This window comes from Trachypithecus francoisi, unplaced genomic scaffold (assembly GCF_009764315.1).
Source record: "Trachypithecus francoisi isolate TF-2019V2 unplaced genomic scaffold, Tfra_2.0 Lachesis_group8, whole genome shotgun sequence".
Taxonomy (NCBI): domain Eukaryota; kingdom Metazoa; phylum Chordata; class Mammalia; order Primates; family Cercopithecidae; genus Trachypithecus; species Trachypithecus francoisi.
In genome coordinates this window covers 32,192,451-32,217,457 of record NW_022681473.1, presented here as the reverse complement: position 1 = coordinate 32,217,457, position 25,007 = coordinate 32,192,451, and the positions used below count along the sequence as shown (strand labels likewise).

The window sequence follows — 25,007 nt, the reverse complement described above, 5'->3', positions numbered from 1 at the left end:
AATTTCGTTTCATAGAAGGGTGCATTGTGGCACCTACAACTACACCTTAGTTCTGCTGCTAAGGAATAAGAGGGTGGATATCAGGTTGACAGTCTTCGTCACACTTAAAAAATATATTTTTCATGTGTTCCTAGAATGTTGTGATCACTCATTTTGATTCAAAATTAAAATTTTTTCATTCAAAATTAAAATTTAAAGCAATTTTCAGAGATTTGTCGCAAATCAATCTAGCGAGTTAACATTTAGAGTATCATTCACTAATGCAACAAATACCTTTGCACCTTCTCTGTATCAGGCACGTTGATAAAAAAGGGATGGAATGCAATAATGAACACATCTCAACTTTTTCAGAGCTCATAGTTTATCAGCTCAGTAAAAGTATGATGTGCTAATTAATATATTATAAAAGACACCCATTTAGAATGGATTACCCTCTATACATAGTATTTAGGTAATCAACTACATATACTATTTTTTCTTTTTTCAAGACAGAGTCTTGCTCTTGTCGTCCGTGCTGGAGTGCAGTGGTGCGATTTCAGCTCACTGCAACCTCTGCCTCCCAGGTTCAAGCGATTCTCCTGCCTCAGCCTCCCAAGTAGCTGGGATTACAGGTACTCACCATCACGCCTGGCTAATTTTTGTATTTTTAGTAGAGACGGGGTTGCACCATGTTGGCAAGGCTGGTCTTGATCAAACTCCTGACCTCAGGTGATCTGCCTGCCTCAGCCTCCCAAAGTACTGAGATTACAGGCGTGAGCTACAGCGCCCGGCCACATATACTATTTTAGCATAAAAATATCCTTTCATTTATCAGATGAATAATTCCATTGTTTTGAGATGCTGATACAGACTTGAAAATAAATATTAGATATTACTGTCATGCAAAGCATTCTTGTAAAAAAAAATAGCTTTGCTCCAATAATAAAATTTCAAGTGAATATATTAATATGGCTCTTGCAAATATAATACTTAAAAACATACTTAAATCCACATTTTCCAGAATTTTTAATCAGAAAGGAGATAACAAATGGAACACAGACAAATTGAACAATAAAGAAAAACTGTAAATATTTGGTTGTATTTTTCAGGTAAAAATTAGGGGCTTTGTTCAACTCCCTGGTGATTTCTTTTCCTTTTTTTTTTTTTTTTTTTTAGATGGAGTCTCACTCTGTCACCCAGGCTGGAGTGCAGTGGCGTGATCTCGGCTCACTGCAACCTCCACCTCCTGAGTTCAAGTGATTCTCCTGCCTCAGCCCACCAGGTCCCGGCTAATTTTTGTATTTTCAGTAGAGACAGGGTTTCACTATGTTGGCCAGGCTGGTCTGGAACTCCTGGCCTCAAGTGATCCACCTGCCTTGGACTCCCAAAGTGCTGGGATTACAGGCATGAGCCACCGCGCCAGCCAAGCTTTTAAAGAATTAAAGTTAGGTTTATTCAGAGGTCTTACTGAGGATTGCAACCTGGGAGAGTCTTCCAAAGTTTCTGTTAGACTGCTCCAAAGCATTGTTTCAGCACACAGCTTGTGTACGTCAGTGGTGGCTCTGCTTGTGCTCAGAAGTTACATTAAATGTGCTCAGAAGTTACATTAGAGCGAAATCTCATAATGGTTTGGGTGCCAGGGTCCATCTGGTTACAGATTTTGGAGGCATAATCATTATTGCTGTCAGACATTATCTCATGCACACGAAGAGGCAGAGGCTAAGATCACTGAACTTATCTTTTCTAAAACTGCAGTGATTCAGGCAAGAGAATGGGGACCTGTGCTCTATCCCGTTTATCTTTAGGGTATTCTTCCAGAGGGTTGCCCTCAGTCACAGAGTCAGGGGCTTTGCGAAATTCTCTAGCAAGCAGAATGAGCAAACATACCTTCTTAGGTTTGCTACTTTGTCTCACAAGATTCATCCTGACCTAGGTGAGGACAGGCATTTCCTGCCCAAATGTTGCATTTCCCAAGACTACTGGGCCTGCCACACCCCCATCCTGTGTTTGTGTATGGGTGTGTGTTTTTGAATGAATGAAAGTTTAAAGTTTTAAATAACTGTCCATATCCTCTCACCACCCCTCTCAAGAATTTCCCTGGGTGTTCTTTTACTTCACAAGGATCACAGAATGAAAAAATAATAATAAAAACAATAGTAAAAAAGAGACAAGTCTTTTAAATATTTGATAAAATGGTATTGTATTTTTGAGTTTGTATTCCTCCAACTTTGCAATAATGATTGGAGGGGAGGAGCTCAGGGATTATTCCTTCAGAATCAACTGGTATTTGTTGACTATCTGCTGTGGGCTGGGCACTGAGGTGGGTGTGGAAATGCAGGGTGAACATGACACAGGTTCCCTGCCTTCAGTTTCAGTTTCCACATTGTTAAGGTTATTCCATGCAAGAATGAATCCTTTCAAATTCAGTCTAGCCAGATGTTTTGTGTCCTCTGTCCCCTCAACCTTGTTTTTTTCCTTTGCTTGGCACTTATTTTATATTGTAGTATAATTGTGGTATCAATAAACTGCACATTTTTAAACTGCACAATTTGAAAAATTTTATGTTTATAAAATTTTATCATGACACAATCACAATCAAAATAATGAACACATCCATAACCCCCAAAAGCTTCCTCAAGCCCCTCTGTATCCATCTTTCCCTCCACTTTACCCAGTCCCTGCCCCCAGGCAACAGCAGTCTATAAAGCTGTCATTATAGTTTCTATTTTCTAGAGTTTTATATAAATGGAACCATACAGTATGTCTGGCTTCCTTAACTGAGCAAAATTATTTTGGGATTCTCAACTAAAGAACAAAAATCAAACTTTTATTTTAAGAGATGGAGTCTCACTCACTTTGTCACCTAGGCTGGAGAGACTGAAAAAAAAAAAAAAAAAAGATTCATCTGTGTTTTTGCATGTATAAATAATTCATCCTTTTTTGTTGAACAGCAGTATTCCATTAAGCAGATGTATAACAATTTCTTGATCCACTTTATTCATCTGTTGATGAACATTTGGATTGTTTCCTGTTTTTTGGCTATTGAAAATAAAGTGTTAACTTTCTGGAAACTGCCTCCTAAAAAAGCTAAACATAAAGTTACTATATAAGCCACTGATTCCACTCATAGGTACATACCTAAGAGAAATATACGTACACACAAAATCTTGTGCACTAACGTTCATGGAAACATTATTCATAATAGCCAAAAAATGGAGACAACCCAAATGTCCACCAACTGATGAACAGATGAACACAATGTGGTATATCCATAACAATGCAGTATTATAAGCAATAAAAAGGAATATAGGACTGATACATGGACTAGCTTTGAAAACATTATGCTAAACTTAGTAAGTCAGACAGGCCACTGTGTATTTTGTGATTCCACTTACATGAAAAGTCCAGAAAAGGCAAATTCATAGAGACAAAATGTAGTGTTTGCCAGGGGCTGGAGAGGGGTGGGGCCAGGGGTCTGGAGAGGGGTGGGCCCAAGGGGTCTGGAGAGGGGTGGGGCCAGGGGTCTGGAGAGGGGTGGGGCCAGGGGTCTGGAGAGGGGTGGGGCCGGGGGTCTAGGGAGGGGTGGGGCCGGGGGAGTCTGGAGAGGGGTGGGGCCGGGGGGGGTCTGGAGAGGGGTGGGGACGGGGAAGGGGGGGCTGGAGAGGGGTGGGGCCGGGGGTTCTGGAGAGGGGTGGGGACGGGGAAGGCGGGGCTGGAGAGGGGTGGGGCCAGGGGTCTGGAGAGGGGTGGGGCCGGGGGTCTGGAGAGGGGTGGGGCCGGGGGGGGTCTGGAGAGGGGTGGGGCCGGGGGTCTGGAGAGGGGTGGGGCGGGGGTTCTGGAGAGGGGTGGGGACGGGGAAGGGGGGGCTGGAGAGGGGTGGGGCCAGGGGTCTGGAGAGGGGTGGGGCCAGGGGTCTGGAGAGGGGTGGGGCCGGGGGGGGTCTGGAGAGGGGTGGGGCCGGGGGTCTGGAGAGGGGTGGGGCCGGGGGTCTGGGGAGTGATCGCTGATGGGTAGTTTCTTTTTGGGGTGATGAAAATGTTCTAAAATTAAACAGTGGAGATGGCTGTGCAACTGTGAAAATACTAAAAAACTACTGAATTCTATACTTTATGAGATGGAGTGTCGCTCTGTCGCCCAGGCTGGAGTGCAGTGGCACGGCCTGGGCTCACGGCAACCTCCTTCTCCCAGATTGAAGCGATTCTCCTGCCTCAGCCTCCTGACTAGCTGGGATTATAGGCGCACGCCACTATGCCCAGGTAGTTTTTGTATGTTTAGTAGAGACGGGGTTTTGTCATGTTGACCAGGCTGGTCTCCAACTCCTGACCCCAAGTAATCCGCCCTCCTCGGCCTCCCAAAGTGCATAAGAGCCACTGCGCCCAGCCAAAGCTGCTATTTCTTAAAAGCGGCAGTGAACATTCTTGTACAAGTCTTTGTAAGGACACACAGTTTGGGTAAATACTTAGTAGTATAATAGCTGGGTCATATGCTGGGTGGATGCTGAACTTTTTGAGAAACCGCCGCTCCTCTGCAAAGTGACTGCACCATTTTATGTTCCCAACAGCAGTACAGGAGAGTTCCAGGTCCACACAAACCCATCCATACTTCGTAAGACACAATAAGCTTAACATTTCAAGGGAAGGTGGACTTGGGGAGGCGCCAGCGGGAGGCAACATCAAAGCAGATAGCTACACGAGCCTGGAACCTGAAGGCCGCGACAAGCGTCGCTGGTGGAGACCCAGTAAGTCCCACCTACTAGGCCAGCCCGAGAGCGTACGCCACGCCCTGCTGCGCTCCGCGGCGAGAGCGCGCGGTAGGATTGGCTCTCAAGGCCCCGCCCCAACAGGTCCCCGCACAGGGTGACCCGGAAGCAGTTGCGCGGCAGCGTAGCGCGGTCCAGTTCCCTTTTCCGGTCGGCGTGGTCTTGCGAGTGGAGTGTCAGCTGTGCCCGGGTCTTCGCCATGAGCGTCCCGGCCTTCATCGACATCAGTGAGGAAGATCAGGTGTGCCTTGGACTGCGGGTGCCGCCACAGTGGGGTGGGGGATGTCTCAGTAGCGCGAGGGACCGGTGCCGAGCCCGGGCCGGGACGGCCGGGGCTGACACCCGCAGCTGTCCTACACGCCAGAATGGGGAGGCCGCGTGGCTGGGGCGCGCGTTCCTGGCCTCGATTCGCACCAGCTCGCCTGCCGGCCGTCCCCGCGCGGGTCCCGACGCTCCACCGCCAGCTTCCTGGTCCGCGTCGGGACTCACTTCTGACGACATAGTATTTTTAGACTGATTAGGAATGATGTCGGCTTCCTTTCCTCAAATGCAGCCACATCCGGAGTAGGAGGTGGTGAATCTGTAGTCAGCATAAGCAGGGTAGGGAAAAGTAATTTTGTGCTAAAGATCAAAATGCCGGGCCGGGCGCGGTGGCTCACGCCTGTAATCCCAGCACTCTGGGAGACCAAGGCGGGCGGATCACGAGGTCAGGAGATCGAGACCACCTGGCTAACACGGTGAAACTCCGTCTCTACTAAAAATACAAAAAAATTACCCAGGCGTGGTGGCACACGCCTGTAGTGCCAGCTACTGGGGAGGCTGAGGCAAAAGAATCGCTTGAACTCGGGAGGCGGAGTTTGCAGTGAGCCAAGATCATGCCGCTGGGCGACAGAGCGAGAGTCCCTCTCAAAAAAATAAATAAATAAATAATAAAATAAGATTAGAATGCCCGTATTACTGTGCGATTACAGGCGAAGACGACCCGTATTTTATACTTGCTTTCTGTTCCTACTTGTACGAGGGTGAGAGTTGTTCTGTACCCCGGAAGTATGGTATCAGTTCAGCTCTTAAATTCTGTGAGGCATACACCTGATGGACCATACTGATATTTTTAAATTTCCCGTTTGGCGTTTGCTCTTTGGTGTACAGGGCTGATGGTTCTCATTTTCCCCATAACAAAAGTTTAACCTTAATTGGGAGTTAAACATGACATGGTATTCTTAAAGTTAATTTTGTGTTACTGAAAACTCTTCTGTGGAGTCCAAGTTTGTCGTTTTATTTCTGTTACTCTACTAACATGGAAGTAACTTCCAAATGATTGAATATCATATAAACTTCGCATGTCTAAGACAACTTACAGAATTGCGGGAGGGAGTGATTACCCCTCCCCCCCATGGTAGGAATGCAGTTCCGATGCTCAGAAGAGCAAAGAAAGAAGGGAAAATGCAAAAGGTGGAGAAAAGGTCAAGGATGGGGAGGGGATTAAACACAGATAGGAATATATGAAAGACAAAAAAAAATACCTGATTAGAAATGGAAGCATGTTACCAACAGTTGGCTGTTAGGTTAACTGAGAAAGTATTTGGATTTTCTTTTTTTTTTTTAACATACGAAGGGATTTGTGAATGGAGAAAGTTCTTGTCATTGATCATATCTTAAAGTGCCTTCTCAGGCTGTGTTTCTGTTCTTGTAACATCAGTTGCATTGTAGCCAGTCCTTTCAGGGAAATATGAAATTGCTCAGGATTAGTTTAACTTTGGTCAAATTCTCAGCTTGGTTAGAGTTAAAATGGAATTCTTAATCTTTTTTTGTTTTCTTTTGCTTATGCTGCTCCACAACCACTGTGGCAGTGAGGATGACAGAAAAACAGCAAACGTGGTTGAATAATTCTTAGAAAAAGTTTACTTTGTATCTGTTTCCTCCATAGAGAAGCATGAAGCATAATTTCTGGTGGTATTTTTGTTTTCTCTGACATGGTGACAGTTTGTTTTCTTTTTTTAATCTTGCTTATAATACCAACTCCTATATGAAGTTACTGTGTGCTTGTTACCTGAAAGGATAGTACCGTCAAATCTGCAGGTTTAATACTTTCCTGAGGCAACTAAACATGCTTGGGGGTTTAAAAATCTTGATGGTTTTGATTTTTTTTTTTTGGCTTGGTCTAGAAATTGTAATGCCAGTGCATTTACTAATGGTATCCTTTCATCTTCCTGTTGCACATTCTCATTTAATTATCTTTAAAACCAGGCTGGGCATGGTGGCTCATGCCTATAATCTTAGCACTTTGGGAGGCCAAGACCAGTGGATCACTTGAGGTCAGGTGTTCGAGACCAGCCTGACCAACATGATGAAACCCTGCCTCTACTAAAAATACAAAATTAGCTGGGCATGGTGGCGCATGCCTGTAATCCCAGGTACTTGGGAGGCTGAGGCTGGAGAATTGCTTGAACCCTGGAGGCAGAGGTGGCCGTGAGCCGAGATTGCGTCACTCCACTCACGCCATTGCACTCCAGCCTGGGCAATAAGAGCAAAACTCCATCTCAAAAAAAAAAAAATCTTCATTTGTTTGGCTGCCATAGATAGAGTCCCAGGAGAAAAATGGAATAGATGTATATAATTTGGTAGTAGGGTAGGAAATGTCCAAGTGACTGAATGTGGTACCGTAATTGTGTTTTTATAGGTCTGAAGATGCATGCTGACTCGGGTATGCATTTCTAAGAGATTAGTTGCATAGTAGATGCAGTTCGATGTAATTTTAAGGCAATATTCACAGGCATTACCCTTTTGTGAACCAAAATGCTTATTATCTCAAATAGATTCTCAACTAATTAACAAATGATTACCCTTTTGCCAAGGTAATGTCTGTAACTTTTCTAGTAACCGTGGTTAATGCGTGTACTTGAGAGCAATACTATTGTTCATTTCTTTCAAAAAAGAGAAATCTGCCAAGTCAGATTGATTTCTTCTCCCCAGCAACCACACCCCCACCAAACTCTTTGGGTTATATTATCAAAAAGGTTTTTGCTGTGTGCTGGAAGTCCAGCAGGGTGCAGACTACATGAGAGAAATTCTGAAGGTGATCCATGGGGGCTGTAGCGTCTCTAAAGAGCCACTGAACCTTGTGGAGGAAAACCTGTGGCTCTTGTGGGATTGCCAAGATGGATGAGGTGAGGGAGGAGTCTTCAACATTATTTGAAATAGTTGTTGAATACAGTATTTGCATTTTAGTTTTTCAGAAAGAGGACAGAATTTGAGATTGTGCTTTGTCATTTATAGTCAGTTTTATAATAGAGCAATCCTCAACAGGCTGCTGAGCTTCGTGCTTATCTGAAATCTAAAGGAGCTGAGATTTCAGAAGAGAACTCAGAAGGTGGACTTCATGTTGATTTAGCTCAAATTATTGAAGCCTGTGATGTGTGTCTGAAGGAGGATGATAAAGGTTTGTTTTTAATTTTTTCTTATATTTCCCAATAAAATCTTTTGAATTTTTCTTGTGAATTATACAGTCGTCCCTCATTATCCGAGGCAAGGAGGATTTGGAACCCTCAGATACAGAAGGCTGACTGTATTTATGTGTTTTGAATTTTAGACTTAAGGACTTTTAAATAGATGGGTAGTGGTTGTACATATTTTGGAGGCACAGGTGATATTTTGATATATGTATGCAATGTGTAATGATCAAACCAGGGTAATTGGAATATCACACATCTTTTATGTTGGAAATATTCAACAGTTCTCTTCTAGCTATTTCAACTATACAATACACTGTTAACCAGAGTCTAAACACTGTTGTTTTCAATCTTACCTTCACACATGCTTTCAGTTTGTGTAATCTATTATGCCTATCAAGTAAACCTATTTTGAGAAAACCTCTATTTTATGCACAGGTATATTTCTTAAGTGTTACTACACTAAATGCTGATAATCTCAGAAAAAAATGAAGCTCTTTCCTGTTCATAAGTTTTAGATTAACATCAAGTGGGATACAATTTCAAGTAATCTAATAGCCATGTAATTACTAGGCCAATTTCCTATTTATTGAGATAGAATGGGAAATTTTCAGAATTGTGAGTTCAGAAATCTCTAGTTAAGGTTTAGAGATCAAACTTGGATGCTGATTTCGGCAGCACGTATATGAAAAAATTAGAGATTAAATTTGGGATGTGATTAATATCTGTAATACTTACAAATAACTAATTCAAGCAGAGAGTTGACAGCTTTAATTTCTGATTTCCTATATGTATATACAAAGTTTTCCTTAATTAAGAAAGTATCCTAGCCCCAAATCATGCCAGTAACTTCCAAATGATTGAATATCATGACAGTAAAAATTGAAACTTTATATACATGTAAATCAGTCTCTGTTTTACCTAGTTAGAAACCACATCTTAGGCCAGGTGTAGTGGCTCACACCTGTAATCCAAGCACTTTGGGAGGCCAAGACAGGTGGAGCACACGGTCAAGAGTTCAAGACCAGTCTGGCCAATATGATGAAATCCTGTCTCTACTAAAAATGCAAAAATTAGCCGGGTGTGGTGGCGGACGCCTGTAGTCCCAGCTACTCGGGCAGCTGAGACTGGAGAATCGCTGGAACCCGGGAGGCAGAGGTTGCAGTGAGTGGAGATTGTACCACTGCACTCCAGCCTGGGCGACAGAGCGAGACTTCATCTGAAAAAAAAAAAAAAAGAAAAGAAACCACATCTTAGGTAACAATTTCCTTCCTCTTTAATAAAATATACAAGTTGCTTTCTGAATGCAAAAGTGTCTTATATTTGATGGTCTTCGTTGTATTAAAACATTGGAAATGCATACTTAACTAGACGCATTGAGTATTGTAGTATCACTGTTGATTTTGTTATCCATACTTGTGTAGATGTTGAAAGTGTAATGAACAGTGTGGTATCCCTACTCTTGATCCTGGAACCAGACAAGCAAGAAGCTTTGATTGAAAGCCTATGTGAAAAGCTGGTCAAATTTCGCGAAGGTGAACGCCCATCTCTGAGACTGCAGTTGTAAGTTGAAATCTGAAAGAAACTCGGTTTTTCAAGGGGCTATTTTCATGTTACTAACTTTTTTGCTGCTGTTGTTGAGACAGAGCATGGCTCTTTCGCCCAGGCTGGAGTGCAGTGGCGTGATCTCGGCTCACTGCAAGCTCCGCCTCCCGGGTTCACGCCATTCTCCTGCCTCAGCCTCCCAAGTAGCTGAGACTACAGGTGCCTGTCACCACGCCCGGCTCAATTTTTTTCTTTTTTTTTTTGGTATTTTTAGTAGAGACGGGTTTTCACTGTGTTAGCCAGGATGGTCTCAATCTCCTGACCTCGTGATCCGCCTGCCTCAGCCTCCCAAAGTGCTGGGATTACAGGCATGAGCCACCACACCCGGCTCATGTTACTAACTTTTAATGGTTCAGAGCAGGAATTCTGAAACTTTACTTTCAGCTGTGGCTCTTATTAGCTGTGACCTTGGGCAAGTGGCTTGACCTTTCTGTGCCCTAGTTTCTTTCTTTGTAATATGAAGTTATTAATGATATCTGCCACAGGTTTGTGGTGAGAGCTAACCTCAACTTAAAACTGGTTGCTGATTTCAAACCTTGTTTATTTGTTTGTTAACCAGGTTAAGCAACCTTTTCCATGGGATGGACAAGAATACTCCTGTAAGATATACAGTGTATTGCAGCCTTATTAAAGTGGCAGCATCTTGTGGGGCCATCCAGTACATTCCCACTGAGCTGGATCAAGTGAGTTACTGAGTGGAATAGTTGTTCTGCTTATAAAAGATGTACTTTTTTTTTTTGAGACGGAGTTTCACTGTTGTTGCTCAGGCTGGAGTGCAATGGCACAATCTCAGCTCACCACAACCTCCGCCTCTAGGGTTCAAGCAGCTCTCCTGCCTCTGCCTCCTGAGTAGCTGGGATTACAGGCATGCACCACCATGCCCGGCTAATTTTATATTTGTAGTAGAGACGTGGTTTCTCTATTTTGGTCAGGCTGGTCTCGAGCTCCTGACCTCAGGTGATCCGCCCACCTAGGCCTTCCAAAGTGCTGGGATTATAGGCGTGAGCCACCATGCCTGGCCAGAAATGTACTTTTATAATAAATGTGTTACTCAGTTTTCTCCTTTTGTCAATCTCTTGTAGGTTAGAAAATGGATTTCTGACTGGAATCTCACCACTGAAAAAAAGCATACCCTTTTAAGACTACTTTATGAGGCCCTTGTGGATTGTAAGAAGAGGTATTCAAAAGTAATGAACTAACTTATAACTTAACAGGCAGTATAAGTAGATGGGGATGTTTTTTAAAGAGAAGTAGGGTCAGTAATTTTGCTTTACTCTGTTCTCCACAGAGTTGCTCTAAATCTATTTTTATAAATTTGACCTACTAAGTTAAAGATAACTGTAAAGATTAGAAGTGGTTTTCCCTCATCTTTGAACTTTTTAAAAAGTGAAATTTGGCTTTTTTTCCTAGAAAAAGAAAGGATGGGGGGCCTTTCCAACATGGGCTTCAACCTATTGCTGTAGCGTGAGCTTGGTGAATGTGGTGAAGCATCTCATCATTTTTGGATGGTGCAGTGGCAGACTACAAAAAACTTTGTGTTAATTCCCTCTCTCCACCCATGTCCTTCCTCTTGCTTATCACACCCTAGACATAGCGAGCCTATGTCAGGTATAAAAGCACCATGCTCTTTGCCAGTCTGGACCAGGAGCTGACCCTGGTTCTTGTGTAGCCCGTGTACTAAGAATGGTTTTTACATTTTTAAATGATTGAGAAAGAAAATCAAAGAAAGGGTTGTATTTCATGATATATGGATATTATATGAAATTCAGATTTCAGGGTCCATAACATTGGTATTACATCCATGTGTATTCATTTACATATTGTCTGTGCCTGCTTTTGCCAAGAGTTTAGTTACAACAGATACCATTATAGCTTGCAAAGCTTAAAATATTTACTCTCTGGCCCTGTACAGAAAGTTTGCCTGCCCCTTGTCTAAGTAGTCTTATTACAGTCAGCTTCATTTCTCTGCCAGAAACACCCCTCCCGTATTTCGGTGAGTGCCTCCCTTTTACAGCACCCTCTACCTGTATGCTAGCGTTTAACACCCTTGGTTGAAAGTAAGGTTGTAGGCTAAGTGAAGGCAAGGAACCTCTGCTAACCATCGCATTCCCAAGAAGATAGCACTTATTGGGCACTGAGTGGATAAATGCTATCCACAGTAGGGCACTGGAAGGGGATACTTGCTTAAACATGAAATTTCTGACATTCTGCCGATCTAAATGTTGAGAGTTGGTTTTCTTCTTTAGAACACATAAAATACATATTTTAACATATTTTAATTAGTAAAATTTGAGAGTTTGCCTAGCAGTTAAGTAAAAATGCTTCACGTTTATAGGTGCCCCCTTCATGACTTTATTTATATTGGTGGTTGATGCACGTGGTGTCTGTTGTGCATTTTAAAGGGTGATACTGGTCACTAAGCTCTTACATGTCAGACACCATGATGTGTGCTTCAAATGGATTAAAAAGATTTCTTTAGCTGAGAAGATTGAAGTACACTGTGGTTGCTAAAACTGGAAAATGACTTGTACCTGTGCTTACAGTGTGGTACAAGATAATGAGTAAGATGTGGTTTTTTAAAAAGTTTTTCTTTGCATTTTTATAGTTCAATCATTATATGTTTTAATTTTTATTGAAAAGTTAAAAATTCCTTAGTTTTTTATTCCTGGTACCACTACACTACCATAATTTTACAGGGCAACACACCTGATGTAAAGGAAAGAAAAAGACAAAGCTACAACAGATAAAAGACCTCAGGAATGTACATCTAATTGACACTACACTGAATTCATGAATAGCTGCACTTTTTACAAACTTTGGCTATGACAGTCCTGAACAAGAGAAGGCTTTCCTGTTTAAGCTGCAGTAACTTTTCTGACTGTGGATCATCATTCCTCGGTGGCAGACTTGTACAGTTCCTCTAATGCATTTGGATGATTGCCTCAAAGTAACTTGTGGCTTTTCTGACTTCTCCTTGCTTGTGCTCCTGCTAAAAACTGTAGCCCTTTTCTGCTGTTTGTAGAACCTTGTGCTACCATATTTACCACCATAGAGACTGCCCAAGCATTATCCACCAAAGCTGCCCCCTTTCATGCATGGGTCCGTAATTTGATTGTCATTGTCCACTGTAATATCCACAATCATTATAGTTCCCACCACCACCATAATTACCACTCCCCAAATTTCCTTCTTCATTGTAACTATCATGCCCTCCACTGCTGCCACCATATCTACCACCACCATACCCGCCTCTACTATCAAAACCAGGACAACTGCTGTAGTTGCCACCATCACCTTCAAATCCATTATATCCAGCAACCCCTCCTCCATAACTACTACTGCTGCCACCACCCCAGCACCATAGCCTCTTCCACCAGAGTGTCTACCCATGGCCAAAACTGCCATCTCCAGAGCTTCCTCCACAACCCATAAAGTTGCTAGATCCACTCTACAACGGCACCTGTTGTTTAAAAAGGGCCCTTTTCACTTCACTAACGCCTGTTAATGGAGTGTTATTTCTGAACCACAATTTTACCAACTGTATCACGATCATCAAAAGTTACAAAAGCAAATCCTATCTTTTTTCCATTCTGCCCGTCCTCCATGAACTTCTGTGGTTTCAATCTTGCCATACTTTGCAAAGTAGTCTCTCAAATTATGTTCTTCTGTATCTTGTTTAACATCACCAACAAATGTTGAATGGGCGTTGGCCTTCCCAGAACTCTCTCTGGAAACAGCTGTCTTTGTGTGATCGAGCACACATTGCTGCATCCACCTCTTCAACACAAGAGTAAGTCACAAAACCACAGTCTCTGGAACATTTTGTTTGGGGGTCTGATTACCACACAACCTGTGAGTGTGCTCCAATTTCTTAAAATATTCTCTAAAACTACTATCTCTAGTTTCAAAGCTCAGACCACCAGTAAACAAGTTTTTCAGCTACTCTGGCTCCTGTGGATCATGGCCTCTTTCAGGTTGAGTTCAATATTAATTTTTTATTTTTAGAGGCGGGGTGTGGCCATGTTGCCCACGCTGGAGTGCAGTGGGTATTTGGCTGTTCATAGGTGCAGTTGTAGTGCAAAAAGCCTTGAATTCCTGGGCTCAAGCAAGCCTCCTGAGTAGCTGGGACCATTGGCACGTGCCACTGTGCTTAGGCATTTGTATCACTACATTTAAGATGCGGGTTACCGGCTGGGCGCGGTGGCTCACACCTGTAATCCCAGCACTTTGGGAGGCTGAGGCGAGCGGATCACGAGGTCAGGAGATCGAGACCAGGCGTGCTGGTGGGTGCCTGTGGTCCCAGCTACTCGGGAGGCTAAGGCAGGAGAATGGTGTGAACCCGGGGGGTAGAGCTTGCAGTGAGCCGAGATCACGCCAGTGCACTCCAGCCTGGGCGACAGAGCGAGCCTCTGTCTCGAAGAAAAAAAAAAAGAAGAAAAAGTTGTAGGTTACCACTTAGCCATGCTTATAGTGATATTTCTGAATCTTAGTAAACCTTAGTTTTGAGAGAAGTTTTAGATAGCATTTATCATTTTAAAATAAATGATACCGTTCCTGCTGATTTTACCCAGGTTGAACTCAGATATGGGGAGTAAGTATTTTTAGAAATTGAAAAAAGGAAAAAAAAAAACCTCTTCCTCCTAGTTAACAAAGCTTTCTATAAGCTGAAGATTCCACAGTTTAAAGGAAGTCATGAGGAGTAAAGATAAACATTTTCTAAAAGTCCAGTTTGAATGACTGCATTTATTTTGCCCTATTTACTGCAGTGAGAACTGATCATCTATCTAACTGTAAGAATAACTTAATTGGAAGGGTATCTTAAGTAGAGTTACTTAAATATTTGGTCTTGTCTCAACTTCAGCCATACTGTCCTAACAGTTTCTGGGACACAAAACTTTTTTTCCACCTAGGGCCTTTATACTTGGTCTTCCCTCTGCTTGGAAAGTCATCTTACCCCACTTTCATGAACCCAGTTCTTTTCATGGCCAAGAAAAGGATATTTTACATCCTTTTGGTCTCAGCTTACATGTCATCTCTTCTGAGGGAGACTTTGCTTTCTCACTGTACATAAAGTAGCCTTTCCTTTCTTGTTGCTTTGATTACATCACCATTTATTTCCTTCATAGCACTTACTTTCCTTAGTTGTCCATCTTTCCTACTAAAAGGAAGGTTTCATGACTTTTCCCATAGACAGGGATTTTGTCTCTCTTAGTCACCATTACATATGTCATCAGCATAGTACCTGCCTCTTAAAAATATTTTTAAATGAATGAATAGCAGTAATACTTTCAAGTTCCTAAAGCAGTATTTCTTTTTAGTGATGCTGCTTCAAAAGTCATGGTGGAATTGCTTGGAAGTTACACAGAGGATAATGCTTCCCAGGCTCGAGTTGATGCCCACAGGTACTGTTAAACGTTACTCTACTGAGGGTTTGTCAGCAGTTTAGAGGTGAGCTACAGTATTAAATTATGTAACTAAAATCATGTTTGCAACCATGAGTGATCCAGAGCCATTTGATAGTGTGCATTTCCTGGTGATTCTAATGTAGATACTAAAATTCAAGGTTTGATATTGGAAGAACTTGTAGCTTGAATATGAAATAGCTGCATGGTGTTTACTGGGTGGGGGTATTGCTGGTATGGGGATGATGATCCCAACCCAAGAATTAGAACCTAATCTTGGGCCAATTAACCCTAATATTAAAGCTTATAGGTGGAAAGTTGATGGCTTGCCAAGAATTAACCCATTGCTAATGAGAATAAGGGCTTTTAACAGTCTTAGATCTAACTGGTAACAAGAATAGAATCAGTTTTCTAAATCTTTGTAATAAGGATTGTGAAACTTCTTGACATGGTCATTACTTTGTGTGAACCTCTACATGATAGGAGTTGGTAAAAAGGAAAGTTGGTGGTAAAGGTCCTTGGCTTTGAGGTCAGACTGCCTCCATTCACATTCTTACTCCACCTCTTAATTAGCACTTCTGAGCTGCTTCATAGTTGATAAAGGGGGCATAGTTAATACTGTTTGTCTCCTAGGTTGTTCTGAGGAATAAATGAGATATAAGGCAAGTGAAGCACTTAGTGTCTGGCATATGGTTCTGGCTGCTGCTTGCTATTTGATTACCTTGGTGCTTTCTCTCCAGCTGTGTTTTTTTTCTACAATTAATATATTTCATTTTGTTAAAACAGATGAACCTGATAAATTTATTGGCCTGTCTTAACCCTATCCTGTAACTTTTTTAATGTTGTATATATGTTTTGGACTGTTAGATATTTTACTGAATTAAGTATATTTTATGATCTGCAAAAACTCAGTGAAAAGCTAGCATTTCAAAACCCTGAGCTTACATTTTTTGTTCTCTAATTAAGGTGTATTGTACGAGCATTGAAAGACCCAAATGCATTTCTTTTTGACCACCTTCTTACTTTAAAACCAGTCAAGTTTTTGGAAGGCGAGCTTATTCATGATGTAAGTAGTTTATCCTTTAATGTGAAAAATGTTCTCCTTTCCTAAATTTTCCAAAGAAAAGCAGGACTCTTTTTCTTTGCATTAATAAAAGTGACTAATGGCAAGATATGGAAAGATAAAGAACTATTTATTTTTATATCAGTAACAGACATATTTAGGACCAGCTTTTCTCCAACCACTGAGCACAGTCCTATTCTTCCTCCCTTTCTTAATTTCTTTCTTTTTTTTTTTTTTTTTTTTTTTTTTGAGACAGAGTCTCACTCTCACCAGGCTGGAATGCAGTGGCATGATCTTGGCTCACTGCAACCTCCAACTCTCTGGTTTAAGCGATTCGCCTGCCTCAACCTCCAGGAGAAGTAGCTGGGGTTATAGGCACATGCCACCACACCCAACTAAGTTTTGTATTTTTAGTAGAGACAGGGTTTTGCCATGTTGATCTGGTCTCCAACTCCTGACCTCAAGTGATCTGCCCACTTTGACTCCCCAAAGTATTGGGATTACAGGCGTGAGCCACTGCGCCCGGCCACCTCCCTTTCTTTCATCTTCTCACTTACTCACCATTATAGACTTAGATAATACAAGTTTCTTTTTTATTACATATATACTGTTCCTAGCCCCACTTAGGAAGATAAATCTGATATTTAAAAACACATGAACATTTTTCAAATGCAAGTATAAATATATTTTGGACTGTTGTGCATCTGGACTATGCCATTAGCCACCATCTTTCAGTGTGGATAATTTAGAGCGCAGTGTATTTACTGATTCATTTTAAAAGTGAGCCATATGAAAGCAGATGGTTTGGTAATTTAATGAAACAGATGATATTTCTGCATTGAACAAAATGTAGGAGTGTCTTTAAAATATCTTTACAGTATCTTAAAATATCTTACAATATCTTAAAATATCTTAAATCTTAATTCTGTATTGATGGTATCTTTTTTGTCTCTTATCTGTATAGCTTTTAACCATTTTTGTGAGTGCTAAATTGGCATCATATGTCAAGTTTTATCAGAATAATAAAGACTTCATTGATTCACTTGGTAAGTTTTGGGGTTTATTCTTTGAGGCACAGACAGAGGTGGGAATATGCTACACTAACAGTTATGTACTATGTGGTCCAGCAAGTATGGTTGTGGCCTTATTTGTAGATAATCCTAAAAGGAGTCATGTATGATAGAACAGCACAAAAATAGGTAGTTTAAAATATTACTTAGAGTGAATTGAGAATCAGAAACCAAGAAGGTGTAGGAGGTGGCATTTGTGATAGAGAATGAAACTGGGAGTATGAAAACAAGTTGGGACTGGGCAAGGTGGCTCACAGGTGTAATCCCAGCACTTTGGAGGCCGAGGCGGGTGGATCACAAGATCAGGAAGTAGAGACCATCCTGGCTAACTAACATGGTGAAACCCTGTCTCTACTAAAAATACAAAAAAATTAGTCGGGTGTGGTGGCGGGCGCCTGAAGTCCTAGCTACTTGGGAGGCTGAGGTAGGAGAATCAACCTTGGAGGTTGAACCCGGGAGGCGGAGTCAGAGGTGGAGGTTGCAGTGAGCCAAGATCCTGCCACTGCACTCCAGCCTGGGCAACAGAGCAAGACTGCGTCTCAACAACAACAAAAAAAGAAAACAACTTGGTGCCTGTAATCCCAGCACTTTGGGAGGTTGAGGTGGGTGGATCACTTGAGGTCACGAGTTCAAGACCAGCCTGGCCAACATGGCAAAACCCCATTTCTACTAAAAATACAAAAATTAGTGGGCATGGTGGCACACACCTGTAGTGCCAGCTACTCAGGAGCTTCAGGCAAGAGAATCACTTGAACCCCAGAGGCAGAGGTTGCAGTGAGTTGAGATCGCATCACTACACTCCAGCCTGGAAGACAGAGTAAGGCTCCGTCTCCAAAAAAAAAAGAGAAAACAACTTGGACCCTTTTTGTCTCATTTAAGAGCTTGCTGAACTTTAGGCCCTTCCAGCTCTTCTGTACCACAATTCTTTGAGGTAAAGTTATAGCAAGAATCGGGTGCTTAGAGAAGACTGAGATAGAAATGGTTCCATTGGTACATTTGTTTTTAAAATTTAGGGATGGAGTGAGCAGAAAAGCAACTGAAAGAATTACCATTATTTTGATCATAATGGTAACTTTCAGAAATGTTTTAAGAGCTGATAAAATTTGATGATTAAAGGTACTTTATTAAGCTAAACATTCTTAAAATAATATTGTTTCTTTGTAGAAGACCTTATTCCTTAGATATCTGGTTATTTCTATTTTTGGTTCCTTTTTTTAAGCCATAGCCACAGAATGGTAACAAATAGTTTTTTCCCCCTCTACTGTAGTATTTTATGCTTGGATACCCCCGCCATTAACAAATCACAGAAGTATATATAGTATTGCCAGTTAGATCTGAAAGATGGAATTAGATATTGGAAATGTAATTTTACATGATAGTAAGACTTTTCTAACTGCAGTTTGTTGAAAACAGCATAGTCTTTATTATTTTTATCTTTGAATTTTCTTGTCTAGCATATCAGAGTTCAGCAAATGTTTGTCAAATTGAATCAAATCTTATTCTTACTGAGCAAACCCTATATATGTTCAATATTTTAATTTCCTTCTGGAGCATGTTTTTAACATGTTAAAATACAAAGAGAAAACTTAGAAAATCTGCAGTTGAACAGATTTTAAATGTTGTAAACTACCAGTTTGTTTTACACTGGAGTCAACTGTGAAGCTAAGCTGCTTTGTTTTCCTAGTAGGCAATACTCAAAATACATTAGAGATTGATTATATTTTCCATATTAAGACTGAATTTTTTTTTTGTTTTTTGAGACTAGTCTTCCTGGTTCTTGAGGATACAGATGAATATATGATCTACTTTGATTATACTTAGTCTTCAATTTGGTAATCATTAATGTTTGTCACCTCTAAATTGTGTGCCTCTATTGGAATTGGGGACTTATTCTGAACATAATAGGGCATTTGAAATACACCAAGATAAAGTAGATGTGTGTTTGTGTACAAAGCTTTGCCAGGTGCACTAGACCCAGAAAACCACATTCTGTCCCAGTTAATTTGTTTTGTGGCATGAAGCTATGTGATGGAATGTTAATGTCAGCAACCTCTTTATTTATGCACCAAGGAAAAAGGAGTAGTAATTAACACTTTGACACTCCCCCATTGATGTGTAATTGACTGTTTCAAAGGAGCACTGGTTCATAAGCTATTGCATGCATTAAAATTGGGTTTTCTATATTGCAGCATTTTAAGACAGGGGTCAGTGACAATGCAGAAATTGCTCAATGATGCACTTTTTTTATTACTGCATTAAGGTTTTGACATATTAGTAATGAATAAATGTTTCCATAAATTAGATTTTTTATAACTTTAAAATTGAAATACGACACAGCACACTGTGACTTCCTCCTTGAAGATAGTATTTTAGTTTTATGAAACAAAGCACAGCTTCCTACAAAATCTTTAACTCATACTGCACTGCCTTAGTAGTTTGATTTTTCAGAACAAGAGTCCTAAAGGTTTTAACTTTGGTTCTCTGTTTTAAAGTTAGTTTAAACATCAATTTAAAGTGTTTTTAGATGCAAGTTTTCACGTATAAAATAGATAACGGTTTTATGGAATTCTGCCTAGAAATAATCTTCATTCCTCTGATAAGTTTTTTCATTTACGGTAAGATTGTAACTGCAGAGAAGATGAACAGTAAAATAGATTTAATTTTAGGAGTATTTAAAATAATACAGATTTCAGAAGTTTCTATCATTTTATCATATTGAAAGAGAATTGTCTGTCTGTACCAGTAGAACTGAGAATGTTAAGGAATTTTTGAAAAAATCTTGAATACTTGTTCATTGATAGGAAAAAATTCGTAACATTGCTTATTGTGCCAACTAGAATTCAAATTCCTTCATTTGCCTTACATTTCTTGAACATCTGTGCACATCAGTATTCTATTAGAAATTTGTTTATATGCTTTTCAGAAAACATCTTTATATTAATGTGTATTTTTTAAATTATATAATTAAACATTTATTACAGCTGAAAGCCTAGTGACAACTATCTAGATTCCACAAGTTGCAATCAGTTTGTCAGAACATTTTCTTTTATTAACACTGACAACTTAGGCCAACAGTAGCATTATCTTGTGTCAACTGAATTGCCCTAACATGTTCACATGTAATCCGGTGTTATCCAGTTGCTACCTTTTGCTTCAGAAAGTTAATCAGCATCTAATTTGCATTTGTTAATTAGGGTTAATGTGCACTAATTGATTTCTTGATGCCTGTAGATTTCCATTAAACCCAGTTAGCAATACTTACTTGTGTACCTCATTCATTTGAGTTATGATGACCATGTTTTTGTTGAATCTGTGCCAAATAGGAAGCCTGTATCATAATTACAGCTAATTAACAGATGATCATGCCCTATGTTAATGGGCTTCCCTAATCTTCCACTAATATAGGAGTGTTATAAATTTAAAATTTATTTATGGAGTGTTTAGAGAGATAACTTTTTAAACAATACAGACTTGAAGCTCTGAATGTATTAGAGGGCACTTGATCATTTGCTGATGTTACATAATTTAAAAGTTCAGTGAAAAGGAACATGTAAATCTAGATTAGTTTTAGAAACTTGGTTTTATAATTAATAAATTAGCATCAAAACAGGTATATATGATATTGTGTTAGAATTCTGCTCTTAGGACTAGGTTATATATTTAGGATTCCTAATTTTTAAAGTTTCTAGCCCTTTATTTTAGAAATGAACCTATTCTAGGCCTATCACTGCTACTTTTTTACTATGTCACCATTTAATCTCTTTGCTCCCTAGTTTTGTTTTTAAAGTGAAAGGATCAGGACTGGGTAATTCCTTAAGTTTTCTTCTAGGCCTAACACATTGTTATCTGAATAATTATAACAGCATATTTCATTAGAAATTATAATGCAGGCTGGGCGCGGTGGCTATAATCCCAGCACTTTGGGAGGCTGAGGCGGGTGGATCACGAGGTCAGGAGATCAAGGCCATCCTGGCTAACACGGTGAAACCCCGTCTCTACTAAAAATACAAAAATTAGACGGGCGAGCTGGCGGGCGCCTGTAGTCCCAGCTGCTTGGGAGGCTGAGGCAGGAGAATGGCGTGAACCCAGGAGGCGGAGCTTGCAGGGAGCCGAGATAGTGCCACTGCACTCCAGCCTGGGCAACACAGCAAGACTCCATCTCAAAAAAAAAAAAAAATTATAATGCAAAATTTGAATTATTTGTGCAGTTTTCTACTTTTGCCTTATAAAGAACAATTATCACTGTTAATGGTACTCTTTATACCTAGTACTAACTGTTTTGGCCTATAAATGTTAAATGATACACACACCTCAACAGTTTTGATTTGTAAGTAGTTTTGAGTTTTAAATAGTGACCTGAAGCAAAATGGAATGTTTTTAATAACTGAAAATGTTTGTGAAAATATTTTAAAACTTCACGTTTACCAGTAATAGTAACACAGAAAAAACTAGTAAGTAGATGAGAAATCCTCTGTGTTTAAATGAAGAGCTGTTAGTGCGAAAAATAAGCTTAGGTAATTTAACTAAATATAAATTGTTCTTATGAAATGTACTTTGTAGATTTTATCTCCTAAAATGTATAACTATTTAAAAATGTAAAATGTACAAAACTTTTAGGGTCTAAAAATAATCATTTTATGGCCCATTCTTAACTTTGAATCTATCACCTATGGTACTATAGAAAAATTATTTTTAATACTCCATGGAGTCAGTTTATAGTTTGCAAATAAATATAAGAAGCTTTGTCAAAATTATTCTGTGTAAGTGCTCACACAATAATTTCCGCAATTACAAAAGTAAAAATAATGCCCGCAGCTTAACATGAGATGTAATTGGATCAGGACTGGGTAATTCCTTAAGTTTTCTTAAAAAGTGCAGCTCTTTCATTAGTATGAACACTCATCAGGCTTCACTATTCTGTTATGTAGGCCTATTACATGAACAGAATATGGCAAAAATGAGACTACTTACTTTTATGGGAATGGCAGTGGAAAATAAAGAAATTTCTTTTGATACAATGCAGCAAGAACTTCAGATTGGAGCTGATGATGTTGAAGCATTTGTTATTGACGGTAAGACAGATAGAACATTTTCATTTATTTCTAGAATTTCTCATCTACATGGATCATAGTAAGATTTTTATCTGGAAACTGAACCTTACACAACAAAAATTTGTTTGTAGCAGATGTGTGTTTAGTAGATTAGTGGATATATTTGTTGTAGGGTAAAAATTAGTAGAAATACAAACTGCTATATTCTATCCCTTGAAATCACATAGAAGAAAGACACTTACGCAATACACCATTGTGGTTTTAAGACGTGGATTTAAGACCAGGCCCTTCCTTTGTGAAACAGGAATGTAGGAATTCATTTGTGGTTGTAAGGATTAAATGAATTAATACAGGTAAAGCACAGTGCCTGGCACATAGTATCTACAAGTGATCTGGCAACAAGTGATCTACAAGTGTTAACCATTACCAGTTTTTTTATGATGAGCCTAGAAAGAAGAACTTCTTCCTGAACAATTGGATTATAAAGCAACTTAACTGCTCAGGAGTTTTATCTGAGTTTTTTAAATTTGAAAGTTGGGATTATGTAATTAAGATTAATAAAAGATTCAGAACTATTGACCTTTTTTCCCCTAATGATCTAAGTCTTCTATAAAGAAGTAATAACTTAGTAGGAAATTAGTTTATTTCCCTATATGAGATGGTAGGGGAAGAACACCTAGAATACTAAAAAAAAAAAAAAAAAACTATATGCAATATTTATTTAATATAGATGATCCCAGCAGCCATACGAGAAACGCATGACCTTCCACTTGCTTGCCTCATACTGTTTTGCTTATTAGATTTAAACAGTCAGTGTGCAGTGTTGGGAAACAGTATAAAGTTTTATTATGGCTCACTTGGTCACAGTTTTCATACCTTAGCTATTTTTCTTGGAAATTTTCCATATAACATACAATATAAAACATCTTTTTTCAGCGGTAAGAACTAAAATGGTCTACTGCAAAATTGATCAGACCCAGAGAAAAGTAGTTGTCAGGTAAGATATTTAATGCTTTGCGGCATTTTATAGAACGATTTAGTTTGTTTCAATTATTTCACTTAAATGTTTAGAGAACCAAGGTGGTGTTATCAGTTGACTGTAGTTAAATAGTTGCTATTTATCATAATTTTATTAAAGTTCAGACTGAATGTGATTAGCTTATTTAATGAAAGAGTCCTATTTTCCAGCACATTTCATTTAATGGCTTAGCATTGGCTAGAATACTAATGACTTTTATGTCTGCTTTATATAGTTGTTCAGGAGAATTAGAAGGCTTAGGATCAATACAGTAAAGATTTTTTAAAAATAATTATGTAATTCTTAAATTCTTTTACAATTCTAAATTATGTCTGTTGTGTATATTTAATATTGCTTTTAACTGGATTCAAATCTGTAGTAGTATAAAAAAAAACAGGATAATAGATTGACTAACACTGTGTTTAATTCTTCAATTTTTAGTCATAGCACACATCGGACATTTGGAAAACAGCAGTGGCAACAACTGTATGACACACTTAATGCCTGGAAACAAAATCTGAACAAAGTGAAAAACAGCCTTTTGAGTCTTTCTGATACCTGAGTTTTTATGCTTATAATTTTTGTTCTATGAAAAAAAAATCCCTAAATCATAGTAAAACATTATAAACTAAAAAAATTTGCCTAGTCTGGACAGTTATTGTCTCAAATTTATACTAAAATCACAAACTCCAGAGGATATGAAGTAATAAATTACAAAGTGTCACAATGTCTGTCATACAATACATAAATTCTGTTCTGTAAAAAAAGATATTGAAGAAGCAATGAGCACTTTAAAGAAAGGATAATATACAGAGGGAAGACAGAAGTAGAATAATACAATTTCTTCACATTAGAAAAACTTGGAAAAGTGAAGACAACTATAGAGTTACATTTTATTCTAGTAAAAACTATACCAACATTTCAGTTATATAATTTCACTGCAGAAAGCACTTATCTATATTATTTTAATCTGTTTTTTTTTTCTCCAACATCTCTTCTGCTTTTCTTTTTTTTGGTTGGTTGTCATTTTCTAAAGTTAGTAACTTTTCAGTTTCACTTAGTTGATTTGTAATGAGGCTCTCCCAGTCATCATCACCAGAAGTATTTTTAGTCTTGATTGCCTGTAAATGGCTTTGTAGCGGAGTTGTTATCAGAGGTTTTGTTTTCACCTAGGAAAGACCAAACTAATTTTACTTTTGAAATTATACAAAAGACTTTAAAGAGTCTGTAAAGCCTCTGCAGTTATGAGTATGTGGTAAAACCACCATCTCTTGGCTGATGTTCACTACCTTAGTAGTTCTGGCACCAGAAAACTATGTAATGTGAATGTGTAGGCTTATGTAGTAGATCTTCAAAATCTCTAATATGTAACGGAAGTAAAGTGTACAAAAACTGCCTTTTACTTCATGTTTCCTCCCATGCTTCAGAGCACCATTGTTGAAGAAACAGGAAGGAGCAATGAGATAGTTGGAAGTTGGCATGTTTTCAAGACACTATATTGGGTAATTTTAAAAATAGTGTGTTAAATAACTTTTTCATTTTAAGGTTCTTTTCTGATGTTAAAATACTTACTGGAAATTTAGAAAATAGAGTAAAGTAGAAAGAAACTAA

The 25,007-nt window shown here is 39.3% G+C and overlaps 2 protein-coding genes across 3 annotated transcripts in view; one reads left to right on the top strand and one right to left on the bottom strand.

Moving 5' to 3' along the window:
* Window positions 1-4,822: 4,822 nt before the first annotated feature.
* Window positions 4,823-24,186, top strand: EIF3M (eukaryotic translation initiation factor 3 subunit M). 2 transcript variants are annotated; one of them, XM_033208039.1, is made up of 11 exons: window positions 4,823-4,979; window positions 8,045-8,177; window positions 9,612-9,750; window positions 10,352-10,475; window positions 10,875-10,969; window positions 15,111-15,194; window positions 16,161-16,260; window positions 17,222-17,303; window positions 22,256-22,399; window positions 23,315-23,375; window positions 23,838-24,186. In XM_033208039.1, exons 1-11 carry the CDS (start codon window positions 4,938-4,940, stop codon window positions 23,956-23,958), a joined length of 1,125 nt encoding a protein of 374 aa, XP_033063930.1. In that variant the 5' UTR covers window positions 4,823-4,937; the 3' UTR covers window positions 23,959-24,186. The 2 variants fall into 2 exon arrangements, with proteins under 2 accessions (XP_033063930.1, XP_033063932.1); XM_033208041.1 differs by lacking the exons at window positions 8,045-8,177; window positions 9,612-9,750 and having other exon boundaries at window positions 4,853-4,979.
* CCDC73 (coiled-coil domain containing 73) overlaps window positions 23,799-25,007 on the bottom strand; it is a 145,228-nt gene continuing 144,019 nt past the window's right edge. Inside the window, exon 17 of the mRNA XM_033208038.1 lies at window positions 23,799-24,565. Within this exon, the coding sequence (XP_033063929.1) occupies window positions 24,362-24,565 (204 nt within the window). The 3' untranslated portion in view covers window positions 23,799-24,361. The remainder of the gene's footprint in view (window positions 24,566-25,007) is intronic.

What these genes read in the sequence shown, in the direction of transcription:
- EIF3M (XM_033208039.1), top strand. Translation starts at nt 4,938, where the DNA reads ATGAGCGTCCCGGCCTTCATCGACATCAGTGAGGAAGATCAG. An exon ending in TCTGAAGGAGGATGATAAAG is followed by an intron (nt 8,178 to 9,611) that starts GTTTGTTTTTAA and finishes ATACTTGTGTAG; the next exon opens with ATGTTGAAAGTGTAATGAAC. An exon ending in CAGAGAAAAGTAGTTGTCAG is followed by an intron (nt 23,376 to 23,837) that starts GTAAGATATTTA and finishes TTCAATTTTTAG; the next exon opens with TCATAGCACACATCGGACAT.